The sequence below is a fragment of the Wickerhamomyces ciferrii genome, contig 00003 (genome assembly GCF_000313485.1).
Source record: "Wickerhamomyces ciferrii WGS project CAIF00000000 data, strain NRRL Y-1031 F-60-10, contig 00003, whole genome shotgun sequence".
NCBI lineage: Eukaryota > Fungi > Ascomycota > Saccharomycetes > Phaffomycetales > Wickerhamomycetaceae > Hansenula > Hansenula ciferrii.
Window position 1 is genome coordinate 71,699 of NW_011887737.1, and position 13,992 is coordinate 85,690.

The 13,992-nt window shown below is 34.3% G+C and overlaps 5 protein-coding genes across 5 annotated transcripts; 1 reads left to right on the forward strand and 4 right to left on the reverse strand.

The window, feature by feature from the left end:
• Window positions 1-954: 954 nt before the first annotated feature.
• BN7_229 (RING finger protein) lies at window positions 955-2,142 on the reverse strand (the record flags this gene model as incomplete). Its single annotated transcript, XM_011279159.1, has 1 exon — window positions 955-2,142. The coding sequence occupies one exon, from the start codon at window positions 2,140-2,142 to the stop codon at window positions 955-957; it is 1,188 nt and encodes a 395-aa protein (XP_011277461.1).
• A 2,679-nt stretch (window positions 2,143-4,821) lies between these two features.
• Window positions 4,822-5,112, reverse strand: BN7_230 (uncharacterized protein; the record flags this gene model as incomplete). The annotated part of the gene is made up of 1 exon (XM_011279160.1): window positions 4,822-5,112. One exon carries the CDS (start codon window positions 5,110-5,112, stop codon window positions 4,822-4,824), a length of 291 nt encoding a protein of 96 aa, XP_011277462.1.
• A 1,484-nt stretch (window positions 5,113-6,596) lies between these two features.
• Window positions 6,597-9,935, forward strand: BN7_231 (Ribosome-binding protein 1; the record flags this gene model as incomplete). Its single annotated transcript, XM_011279161.1, has 2 exons — window positions 6,597-6,761; window positions 7,482-9,935. 2 exons carry the CDS (start codon window positions 6,597-6,599, stop codon window positions 9,933-9,935), a joined length of 2,619 nt encoding a protein of 872 aa, XP_011277463.1.
• A 553-nt stretch (window positions 9,936-10,488) lies between these two features.
• On the reverse strand, window positions 10,489-11,723 carry BN7_232 (RING finger protein; the record flags this gene model as incomplete). Its single annotated transcript, XM_011279162.1, has 2 exons — window positions 10,489-11,108; window positions 11,402-11,723. 2 exons carry the CDS (start codon window positions 11,721-11,723, stop codon window positions 10,489-10,491), a joined length of 942 nt encoding a protein of 313 aa, XP_011277464.1.
• A 731-nt stretch (window positions 11,724-12,454) lies between these two features.
• ALP1 (alkaline phosphatase) lies at window positions 12,455-13,921 on the reverse strand (the record flags this gene model as incomplete). Its single annotated transcript, XM_011279163.1, has 1 exon — window positions 12,455-13,921. One exon carries the CDS (start codon window positions 13,919-13,921, stop codon window positions 12,455-12,457), a length of 1,467 nt encoding a protein of 488 aa, XP_011277465.1.
• Window positions 13,922-13,992: the final 71 nt, after the last annotated feature.

Consider the following 13,992-nt stretch of genomic DNA (forward strand, 5'->3'; position numbering starts at 1 on the left):
TCTAGATCCCCAATAGAGACAAGATATGTGATAGCACCAACAAGAACTATAAACCTTAATAGTGATTCGTTTTTTGGCTCCGATGTTCTTTCCTCGTATGAGTAATCGTAAGATCGCTTGAAATATTTCTCTGGCTCTTCTGGCTGATAAATATACCGTTTATTAAGGCAGGGATCACTGATATCATACTGTAGCTCTTTAGAAGCTAGCTCATTTGATGATTCAAGTGAGGAAATTTTATCACCCACCTGAATTGATAGTAATAAGTCCACCTTAACTCTCCCTAGCAGAATCAATATACAGCTACTAATTAGCAGCATCAATATACAGCCACTAATGGCTATGAAGCAATAATTTCGTCTCATGTTCGTCTATTTGGCTGAAGCTGTTACTATTGAGTATAATGTATAGCTTCACGTAAAATTATCAAGCTATATATCAAGTTGAGTGAAGGTGGATTGATTAAGGAATATAAATGTGAGGAAATAATCAAATATTCAGGGTGAACCAATAGTTGAGTGAAATAATTCATCTCTTCTCAACTTAGTGTGCACTTATACACCAAATGAGTTGAATAAAATTATGTAGTGGTTTTCATGAGATATTTAAAATCAATCTCGGAATACCGAGAAAAATCAATGATATTATAGGAATAGCACATAGAACACTACTACGCCCAACAGTCAGTCAAATCGATAGCCTGATCAGTATATTAATCATCATATTTACAAGGTTATATACTTCATGAATATATAGTAAACTGATTAGACCCAAAAACCTTCGGCTTTGATATACAATCGTAGTATCATACGTTTACGTTTGGTGATCGAATTTGTACTAGTTTTCACACAAAAAGTATTATTAATTTGAACTATATATATCATGAGAGTTATTGAGTCATGAATATACTCTGAGGACATGATCCATCTTATACTTAATAGTGACTAGATATATTCATTCTCTATTGAAAAATGGAACCTTTTTAGGATCATATCTATGTTCTTTATAGTATTGCACAAGTCTAACGAAATTTAACTGGCATGTTGGACATCTCATCATCGTGTCTTCAGGTAATGCATTTTCCAATTGGGTAGTTCTTGATCTTACTAAACATCCAAAATGTATTATGTGATCACATGGTAATATAATTAAAAAATCATAAGGTCGAAGAGTTTCAAGACATATTAAACATGAATCTTGATGGTCTAATTTGAAATCTTCAGAGGTTAAATCATAATGGAAAGCTCTTTTGGAAAAATTTTCATCTGGAATGAAAAAACTCAGTGCAGCCAATTTCAATACTTCCCCATCAAATTCATATGCATCAAGTTCTGATCTTTTAACACATCGACCTGAGTATTTTACTGAGTCCAATATTCCATCTAATGGTCGGTAAACTCTGTTATATGGAGAAGCACGAAACATATGGTCATTATTTCCATTATCCATATTTTGCATTTGGTAATTGCCCCTGTCATTGTCACCAGGGCTAGAGTTATTATTGCCATTATGATTTGTATCATTACCTTCGGTGACATCACATCCAAATAAATAGCAGATCCCAATAATCATATATACAATCAGCAAGACAACAGCACCAGGTATAGATAGAACTATGTAGACCAACGAATAGAAAATAAATCCCAATACTCTATAATGAAATATGACTCTGCAAATTATCCACCTCTTTCTTTGGCCTCTCTGCCTTCCATCCCTTATAATGCGAGGTACTTTCTGCCTTATAATACCCCATTGCTCTGATAATACTGGCCAAAATACAATTGCAATCACTGTTGATAATATTGAAAATAAGATAACCAATAACCAAGTACTAAATCTTGCAAATCTATTAGTATCTGATCTTGATTTTGTGGTTTTGTTGTGCACAGTTGAGTCAGGAACATAATATAAGCAGTTGTTTGTGGAATTGGTCTCATTGAAATTTAGCAAAGTACCATTTTTATGATAGGGAACGTCAAGTTGTTGCATGTGGGTTATACTAGAATTGCATTCATTGATTTGAAAGTCTTTGGATTGAGAAATAATGGGTATGGGTGTAGATAAACCTGGGACTAGTATTGACATGACCATAAGTAGACTGAAATTTTTCAATTTTGAGTTAACATTAAACCAATGGTACATATTTTGAATCCAAATGATATTTGACCAATACCTAACTGAAGCGGTAAAAATTGAAGGAAAAAATATTATAACCTTGAATGATATGACCTTTTGTGGTGTGAATATAACGTGCGAAATCTATACCAAATGAGCCAAGGTGTGTTGTTCTTTCATCATCTAGATACCATCTTATATTGCGGTATTTTAATGGCTTACTCTTCAAACCCTTTCATGATCATTGCAAAAAAAAATAATGACTTTGTGTAAATTACCAACAACCAACAACAAATTAACCAATTATTATATATAGAAACATCTTGAAACCGTCATTACGTTTTGAATCTGAAGAAACCACCAGCTAACAATCACCAAGTTAGAATACGTCAATAGTTATAGGTTGAATCCTTGTACTGATTTCCGAAACTAATTCAATAGTAACATTTCTTTAATTTGATGGACAAGACGTTCTTTGAAATTAGATTAACGGATTACCTAATGCTCGGAGAACAGCTTCTAGTTTTGGACGCAACTCCGACAAAGAATTTTTATATAACCGACCAGATCTCAAATACTTCAGAAAAGGGTATACCTTAAGCTTTAAGGTTTAAGTTTTGGAATGGAGACAAAGTTATGAACTTTAAAAAAAAGAATAAAGACATTGTAGGACATTATATGCCATAAACAGCCCCAAAAAGCAAAAAAATAAGAGTCCTTGCATTAGCCCGGAGTCGAACCGGGGGCTCAAAGATGGCAACTTTGAATTTTACCGCTAAACCACTAATGCTGTAAACTATCACGGCTCTATGACTCAATTTCTCGAGTTTTAACCACTAAACTAGTAGTTATTTTTTAGACTTTAAGATTTTTGCTGATTACTAATATATGACTGTGTTGCTCACGTGATCCTAATTTTGCTAAATTATTGGTTTAAAAGCATATCAGTGGTGAAAGGCTTAGAGATCTAGAGCATAATAGGTAATATTAATCAAGATTTTACTCTGTGAAGCTTTTAAAGTACGCTCAATCTATTTTATCAGCTGCATGATTTCGCAGGCGAGGCGAGATCTCGGCTATCTCAGATCTCGGGTCGGCCAGACTTAAATAACAATCAGATTACAATATAGTAAATATATAGATCATAATTCATGAGTCTAGAGAAACCCAAATTCAAAATAAGATTAACTGATGTTTTTCAATTTTTATTTAGTTGATTGAATCTTACATATATTGGATCCTACTAAAGCTGCTTCGAGTCCATACTTTCAAATTAACTAATTAACATCGACTAGTATACAGCTGGAACTCTTGCATTACGCATAGTATTTCGCATTATATCCCGCATAATATATATATTAAAGATTCAAGCTTCAAAGTACTGTTAGAGTCTCTAATTGAGTTGCAATTATTTAGAAGGATCCCGTAGTATCCATGTCGGACTCATTGAGATGTTTGTGCGGGCAATATAATTTTGCGTGTTCTATATTTGCTCTCAAAATATTCTTTCAATAGTCCACTGATAGCTTAAGGGTTACCGAAAAAATTATGATTTTAGGGTCACTCTCGAACACGTCGCTATATATATATGCCCAAAACTTCTGTTGAAACTAGCTAAGATTACACAAATATCGGATGAGGATGTACACAGTACCACTTTGATCCACCAAATGATCAATAATGCTGCAGTACAAGCAACCGGCCTATATATAAATATAGAGTCATTGAATTTCTTATAATTTTATTACTTTATTACCACTGGTACTGATGATCTTATGAATCTCTTGTGTGCTGTATAGTGCTTAGACATATATTATTTGAATTATAAATTATAATATATATATGATAAAATTAATTATATGATTACATAATCAAAGAGCTTTCAAATCTCTCTATAGGTAACAAAAAGTACTAAAACACTTTTAAAAGAGTACTATCAAAGTTTAACGGTATTTCTATATTAGTCTATGTTGATTTTGAAAGAATTAAAGATGTTTTGAAAATTACATTTTTGATCTTCAAAAAAATATGATCAGCCTCAAAATATTTCTTACACTTTCCAAATTGCTAGAAAGTCCTAAAAATACCAAAATTTATAATTTGAATTCGAGCAAAAACAGACAAGGGGAGTGATTTTCTGCTTCAAATATTAGATATTGTATATTATTTGAGTGCTTAATGGCTATATTTATGGCAGTATTGATGACTATAGTTTCTGTATATGTCATGGATGGATTTCGGCCGAGAACAATAAATTTCGCGCACAATTGACACAACTGAGTACCCCAGGAAACAATATCCACAGAGAAAAAGGTGTTGCATTGAAAAGCTATTAGTTAGGTGTATAGCTAGTGAATTTCATTTGGTGATGATATTTAAAAGCTCAATTCGTGTGAAGGCTCATGCGGATACTGAAGTGTCGAAAAATTAGAGAAGAAATGACTATATATTGAAGAGTAGGATAGCTTTGATATTATATTACTAAAGTATATGATCACAGAAATACACAGCTTTACTTCCACATTAACTCGTATTTAGCGAAAGCCATACTACATTTCAATTTATCCCTTCAATTGATAATTAACACATATTAAACAAAGTAACCAATCAGCCGATCAATATCAATATTATCATGCATATAAAATTTTATACCAATCCACAGAAAAGTAACTAGCATCAGATGATAAGCTCATACCCAAGAGAGTACTAAAAAATAAACTCATAATAGAAGATAATAGCTATAATAATATATCCAACTCCGATGATAATGCTATTACTATATTTGGCATCATGATTTCCGGTATACCCAACGATAGTTTGTGGTAGTTCATTTAAAGCAGGAACGGTATTATGGTTTCTTAAGATTTCTTCATTGTCAAAACCAATTATTGGCAAATGATTTGATCTAAGTACTGGGTCTTTATAGTTATTAAAATCAGGACTCAACCTATAACTGCTCAAAAGCTCTTCAGTAATTGGTAATATTTCGTTTGTCATTTTGTCTAATTCAGTATGAAAATGGTTTGTAATTTATGTTGACTAGTTATTTGCAGTTTGAAGGGAGTGAATCAAGCTTGTATTGAGTTACTAGATCAAGTTGAGAAGAAGACAAACTCATTTCAAATTCCCAGAGTTTATGCTTCATTTATTTGTCGAATTTGCTCACAAATGTTGTGATTTTGAGATTTAATCTTCTCAATTTCTAAAAGTAATCGATCAATGAGCTCCTGAAAAAAAGAGCCATTTTTCTTTGGTAAGCTCGAGGAGAATATTACAATCACCCTAATGCTATAAGAAACGTTACTTAATGATTAGCAAGCGAAAATATTCATATTTTTGCTCTATAATCTGATTGTAGTGGCACGTTGGATTCCAAATTTTAGTATCTGAATAATGCGCGATTTCGATTTATCTATCTACATTATCGTTGATTCTTCTCAAAAATATTTTTATATGAGAAAAAAACTTACCAAAGCACTTAAAGCACATTCTACTTCACAGACATACTCGTTTAAGTCTTTATAACTTAATACTAGACTTCCTTATTAACAAATAATATGTTATTCAACCGACAATGCATTTAGGAACTTACAGGTTCTACATTTGGTGATCACTCCACTTCAAATTAAGCATGTTCTGATAATTAATATTGATGCTTTTCACAGGCTCAATCAGTAGTGACCCATTACTAGTACTGTTTTTATCATGTGTAATCGAAGCCTTGTATTTCCGACGCATTAATTTCAACTTCTATATATTCAATTTATTATAAATTAGGTTCTTTTCTTCAGCTCGAACCACAATTCAAACACTAAAGGATACTTACTTCTCTTGATAAAAGATCCATATAGCTCAGATACTATGTGTTTTAACTTTTACCCTGGATACAAGGATCATAATAACTTCACTTTCATATTTATCTTGACCGATTGGGATTCTATAATTATTCTCCCACAATTCTAGAATAACATGGTTGTGAATAGACAATATCAATCAGGGGGTTCTTTAAAAGGAAGTCACCTTATAAGGACATTTTTGTTTATTAGATAAGTGTGTGGTGCTAAATTTGTTCCACTCGTTCATAAATCGAAGACCCCATGAACATTCAGAATTTCAGTGTCTTGATGATCGTCAACGGAGCAGTTCCAAAAGTAGTCTTCACAGCACATACTACTTAGTACACGAAGTGCACCCTATTTGTTTGCTCCATTGGGTAATAGCCCTCCTCCTGAATCCTAATCCTACTCTTCTTCGGTTGTGACAATGACAAGAGTGGAAAGAATCCTTTTTTGGTGAACTTTTTCTATTATTTCGCGCTTACCAATTTTTTTGTTTAAAAGTTGTTTTGTTTTCCATCATTTTGTTTGAAATGTTAGACACTTTGCCATCCATAAATTGATAACTTTACTCGATGGAGAGGATTTTGTTTCTCATTTGAATCAAGTACTGTATTATATGCATACAAGTGTTGCTGGTGATTGATGCTACGGGACCCTTTGGGGATTCCCACTTCCAATTCAATCATGGGATTGCTCATCTCCACTGATGGTCCATGGTTGATTAGGCATGTTCAACGCACCTTACATTTTGCCTTGGTGATTATATTGTTAATGAGCTCTGATACTATTATACAAAGAACTCTGGGGGTAAATCTTGATGGTCTCTATTATCAACCAAGTCATAAGGATCCAGTGTCTCGGTTGAACTCAAGAAATCTGATATATTGTTTGTTTATTATAGATATAAGACCTCAAATGGGTGAATTTGAAGATTTAGTTTAAATTAGCCTCTTCGTCATTAACGTACTTTCTTGTTTAGACAAATGTCTGAATAGAAATTAATTTCAGATTTGGTGGCGGGTGTCTATATTATCAAGGTCGTTATGTTACTCAAATCAATTGATCAGTTAGAATGAATCACTTGTTTCTTATTTTAGGAAATTGAAAATTGCTAAACATTGTGTCTTATATGCTTATTTCTTATTATTTCGAACCAGAAGTATCACCTATATGTATTGTGTCTAAACCTCTTAGAATACATTTGATTATGTGATTGTACAAAGTTGTACTATCCTCCAAAAGTATAAGAAGAGATTATATCCCATTTAAACTGAACTGAAGATTGATCAAGAAAAAGAATTAAATTCAATCGTTTAATCAAACTTGACACTCGTTAATTTTTTACAAAGGAAAGATTAATATGAGGTTGTCTCGTATCGCGTTAACATTATGTTCAGCTTTGAGCTTGGTCAATACCCAAAGCTCTTCTGAAAATGCTTTAAGTGTCACTTCTGCTCCTGCTGCTACTCAATCAACTGAAGTTGCTGTTGCTGCTGAATCTCTACTACTCAACCGATCGGTGATGAGGATCCTGACAATGATGATCCTGACAACGGTGATGATAATGATAATGATGATCCAGAACCGGAACCAGAGCCAGAACCAGAACCAGAGCCAGAACCAGAACCAGAACCAGAACCAGAACCAGAACCAGAACCAGAAACAACATCAACATCAACATCAACAACACCACCAGGTCCAGTTGAAACCGTGTCCACCGAACTCAATGCTCCAGGTGATGGTGATACTGAATGTACTACAACTCAAGGTAATGGTGCTTTCCAAAATGGTAAAACCTATGAATATGCTTATACTGTTAGTGTTGATCCAAATGAAGAAGGGTTATTAAATGGTAGACGTTCTTTCCAAGCAACTTGGTTCTTCAAATTTTCAAACCCATTATATGCTGCATCCTTTAGACTTGATCAATATCGTGATGCTACACTCAAAAGTGGTAAAGTCAATTTGCATGACGGTACTTTCGTCCTTACTTTTGGAATTGATGTTCCATTCGATCAAGATTTGGACAGTATTATTCCACCATTATGTAACGGTCTCTTCGCCGCTGCTGTTTTCCAACAAGGCTTTGATTCTAATGAAGATGATTATTTGATCTGGATTGCCGGTGATTCCCAAGATGAAGCTAGTGTTGCAGCTTCAATTCAAACAGCTAGTATCAACTGGGAATGTGAAGAATTGATTGGTTTTATGCTCAGTTGTAATGTTCCTGCTCAAAGTTCATCATCTGAATTACCAAGTTCATCATCTGAATTACCAAGCTCATCTTCTGAACTATCAAGCTCATCAACATCTCAACCTTCTTCCACTGCAGTTCCATACATTACAGGTAGCTTAGAAGATAGTCAACCAAAATGGCAAATCGTTATTCCAAAAGAATTAACTTCATGGACTGAAGTTCGTTTAGCTGGTAAAACCGATGGTGAACAATACACTTTCAACTATGTTGATGCTACCTATGAAGATGGTAGACCATATGGCGGTCTTGAACAAACTGTTGGTGAAACTTCATTTACTTCAAGTGGTACAACTGCTGTTCCAGAAGATGGTTTCATTTATATTGTTGTTGGTACTGCTGTCGGTGATGGCCCATACACACTTAATGTTGAATTAACAGTCATCAATCAAGATAATGAACCTGAGAATTTCAAGAAACTTGTTAAGAGAGATACATATTCCACATACAATTTAGGCTTTACCATTGATCCAGATGCTCCAGAACCTTCATCTTCAGCTGAGCCAAGCTCCTTCAGTTCTTCAATTGAACCATCATCATCTATTGAACCATCATCATCTGTTGATCCTTCCTCATCTGTTGATCCTTCCTCATCTGTTGATCCTTCCTCATCTGTTGATCCTTCCTCATCTGTTGATCCTTCCTCATCTATTGAACCTTCTTCCTCTGATGAACCATCCTCATCCGTTGAACCATCAGGATCTTCAGGTATTACCAGCTCATCAGAAGCTCCAGACTCATCAGGTACTATCATCACTTCAACTTCAACCAAAGAAGATGATTCAACCACTGTGATTACTACAACTTCATGTGCTGATAATGGTTGTACTGAAATTCCAATCACTACAGGTTTGACTGTTACAACAGAAACAAAAGATGGTGTTGTTACCTCTTACACAACTTATTGTCCAATCACCACCACTATTACTTCAACTGAAGGCCCAGGTCCAGCTCCTCAACCAACTGCTACAGATGCTCCAGCTCCTCAACCAGATCAACCAACTGCTACAGATGCTCCAGCTCCTCAACCAGATCAACCAACTGCTGCTCCAGCTCCACAACCAGGTCAACCATCAACAGGTACAGATGCTCAAGGTAATCCAACTACTGCTCCAGGTGCTCCAGATTCAGGTTCAGGAGGTTCAGGAGATTCAGGTCAAGGTGATACTCCAGGTACAGATGCTCAAGGTAACCCAACAGGTGGTGCTCCAGGCGCTACTGGCACAGATGCTCAAGGTAACCCAACAGGTGGTGCTCCAGGTGCTACTGGTACCGATGCTCCAGCTCCAGGTCAACCATCAACAGGTACAGATGCCCAAGGTAATCCAACCACCGCTCCAGGTGCTCCAGGATCGGGATCAGACTCAGGTGCTCCAGGTCAAGGTGCTACTGGCACTGATGCTCAAGGTAACCCAACTGGTGCTGCTCCAGGTTCAGATGCCACAGGTGCTCAAGGTTCAGGTTCAGAAGCTTCAGGTACTGCAGGTGCTCCAGGATCAGAAGCTTCAGGTGCTCCAGGCTCAGGCTCAGATTCTTCAGGTGGTGATGGTTCAGCTCCAGATGCTCAACAAAGTGGTGATGCTGGTTCAAACCCAGCTGATGGGCAATCTACTTCTACCGGTGGTGATGGTGCAGCTTCAGTTTCAACCTATGATGCTGCTGGTTACAAATTAAGTGGTAGCTGGTTTATTACCTTACTAGCAACTTCTTTTGCCTTATTGTTATGATCTAATCACCGGTGATACCCATTTTTAAATCATTCCTTAAACAACAATTTATTCATTTCATTTATCATATATACCCATGTGATGTTTTTTTATTCTTTTATTGAATTTTATTTTATGGACATGTTTCTTTTTTTCTTTTCATCCTTTCTTAACTTGAATGATGAATTATGTACGATAGAGTGCATTTTTTTTTCACATTTGTTTCTCTCAAAAGCTGGTCATATACAGGTCTTTAGGATCTTGTTATGGCAACATTGTTTTTTTAATGTGTTTATCATTAATGAAGTTTTCATAGAAGCTGAATTCGGCTCTCTGTGTTAGATATGTTTTTTAAGAAATTGTGGAGATGTAGTATAGTATCAAAGCCTATTATGCACGAATAAAAAGCATATATCAAGTTTCTGGACTACGAATATTATATAAAGTCAATTCAGAACTTTAGTATTAATGAAAAGATCAAATATAAACTGGTTTACAAAGATGTTTGTTCAATAAAAATGTAACTAGTGTTAAGGGAGAATGATCAAATATAACGGAAGAGTGTTCAATTTATTCATGCTCTATTGTCAAACTTAACCTCTTTGAAGTCCAAACCATGGTCAATATAATATTGATACAACCTGACAAGATTCAATTGACATGTAGGACATCTAACCATAGCAACTTGATTTGAATTTGGTGTTAATGAAGCTCTTTTAAAATCATGTAAACAATCAAGATGGATAACATGATCACAAGGTAATAACAGCAAAATGTCTTCATAAAGAAAGTGCTCAAGACAGATAGAACATGGGTGTAGCCTCAACAAATGTTCTGGGTGTGCTGCATATAAATCATCTCGAATAAACTCTGCACAACATTGGAGCTCTGGTGAAAAAACACTATTTGCTATTTCGTGTAACTTTCTTTCATCAAACATATATTGTTCAACTTGTGATCTTTTGACAGTGGTACCTTCTTCTTCACCTGAACAATTAACTATAGCTTTTTCATTGGAGTTGTTTCCATTGTTTGACTCATGACGTGGTGGGTATTCTTTGATTATGAATGGAGTTGCAAGTGTAGCGAAGAATCGTTTAACAAAGCACAAGTTAAAGAATGCCTTAATTGGCCAAACAATTAAATAATAAATGAAATTAATTATCAACAACGCCAAAGAACGGAAAAAATATTCTAAAACATAAAGTATACCAATTCTGCAGATATTATTGAAAAGTTAGTAATTCTGGAAAATGCATCTAATGATTAATCTTTTGAGTTAATACTCACGGTATATAAGGAAAGCCAATAATGAGAATACCTAAAGTTTTCCAATTGAAGATAACTCTTTTTAATTAAGTAAACCATGATTGTCCCTTTTCCTTGACATTTCCTTCGATGTACTTGGTCATTTCAAAAAAATTCTTATACTGCTTTCTGGCATATTTTTTTTGATAAAGCAATAAAACAAACATAGAGTCCGATACCAATAGCAGAAACTGGGAAAGCTATGCAAAATATTATAAAACCGTTCATACCTTTTGATTTTTTTTTTGTCTTTTTAGTGTCGCTGTTATCTTTTTCAACAGTATCGATATCATGAGAGTTTTCATCATCCAACAACGAACTAACAGGTGCAGCTGTTTCCTCAATTGTCTGATTTGAAATTGTACTAGCATTGCTAACAGCTGGAGTATTTTCACCGATAATACTTTGAGAAACATTCTGTGGAACAGGTGCAAATTGTACTGCACCCTTGAAAGCTAATATTGTAGCCAGTGTAATTGGAATCAAAAACTTGAAATGCATCTTTGTTAAGTCTTCTGTGATTTGAACTCAAGTAATCATGATTTTTCAATAAATACTAGGACAATAACGCTTCCTTATATACTTTTTCCATCATTATGACCTGTTAATGATCATCAGGTCAAGCTGAGAACACTACAATTAGCTTAACGTATACTTTAACAATAAAGAACGTTAGATTATCTCGTTATCACCAAAATCATTCCGGATCATTGCCTAATTGGGAACAAGCACCGAGAAGATTAACGTCAGATTAAATTTTAGTATTGTTCAATTGAATGTGTCAAACTTATGAGGTCATGCATGATGAAGATATATTTGATTATCAATTGAGTTTAACACAATATTCATATAGTTGAGGTGATCTATGACATGTATTATATAAGTGCTAATATGCGATAACACCTAATACATTCTAAACATTTGGGATGGTGAATAGCAGTGTATAGTGAATAGATCTTGCCAGTTTGAAATAGAGGCTAGTCAGATACTTACTCTGCCAACGCAAGATCAAAGAAGTAAAAGTACAATTGCACCAATGGTAGTTCAAGATGTATATATCAATTATACATTAAATTCAAACCAAAGTCATCTATATATAAAAAATGGTATAAAAAAGTGGTTGATCAATAAATCAAACCAAAGAATTTGAGATAAAAAGAAGTGAATATATCCCTATAACGTGAAAAGAATTGAAAAAGGATCATTACAATAATGATTATGAGTTGTTTTGATCAGTTATCAGGTTCAGTTTTAATCTCTTGAATTTTTTCAGTAACTTCATCTAAATCAACACCAATAAATTTTGCGAAAAATCTTGGAATTTCAGTATTTTCCACAGATGAACCTAGATTTGCTAAAATTTCATTATAAGCTTCTTTAGTATTTGCCCATGCAAAAATTGGGACATCAAGAGCAGAATGTGCCACGGTGTTCCAACCAACACCTGCTTGATTTGAAATAATTGTAGCAATATCAACTTGAGTTTGATCAGATTCAATTAATTGATTAATTTCATCATCTGTAACGTTTGTTAATTTTAATTGATTAGCCAAGATTTCATTTTTCAAATATGAAGGTTTATCATCTCCTTCATAAGCATCTAATAATTTAACAGCTTGTTCTGTAGAAATTGTAGCATTTAATAAATTTTCAGGATAATAATCATAAACATCACCAATACCTAATCCATAACCACCAGTTTCATGATCTGAAGTAGAAACAACAATGGTTTCAGTATCTAATGAAGAAACTCTATCAATAACTGCTTTAAAAGTTTCATCAAATTCAATAGTATCTCTTGCATGAGTAACTGGATCATTTGCATGGCCTGCATGATCAATTCTTGCACCTTCTAATAATAAAACAAAACCTTCATCTTGATCTTCTGTAGCTTCAATTAAAGTATTTAAAGCTAATAATGCAGTTTCCCTTAAACTTGGAACTTCTTCAGGATTTCTATCAATTTCATAAGGTAAACTACTTTCACCGAAAATCCCTAATAATGGTAATTTTGGTACAGCTTCATTACCTAAATTATAAGAATCAAAATCAGATCTATTACCAATATAAGTCCAACCATCTTCTTGAGCTTTAGCAATCAAATCAACACCATCTTTTCTTGTACCTTTGGTACCATATTGGGTTTGTTCAGAACCATGCAAGTTTTGACGACCACCACCAATGACAATATCAATAACTTGACCTAAAGGATGACCATAACCTAATTGTTGTTCCGCGACTAAATCTAATGAACGTCTTGTCTTAACATGAGTATTTGGTGTACAAATGGTTGCATCTTGAACAAATGTAGTGGAGACAATACCAGTTTTATAATTTTTCAATTTAGCACCTTCATAAAAAGTTCCAATTGGTTTACCATCTGCATCAACAGAGATAGCACCATTATAAGTTTTATGACCAGCGGCAAAAGCAGTACCAGCAGCAGCAGAATCTGTGATTAATTGAGAAGCAGATTTAGTTCTAACAGAGCCAACTTGATAATTTTCCAAGAATAAAAGTGCTTCTTCATTAGTTAAATTGTCTCTAGTTTGTTTAAATTGTCTAGCAGCAGTGATACCTGTTTGACCTAACCCATCAGAAACTAAAAAGATAACATTTTTTTTGGTATCATATTTGATTGGTAAAGCGGCAATTATAGCAGCAAATAATAAGTGTAGAACAACAGTTGGTAATCTCATAGTATAGCGAAGAGATATATTATACTTTGTGTTATGGGTCTCAAAGCTTCAAAACAATGACATTGTAGATC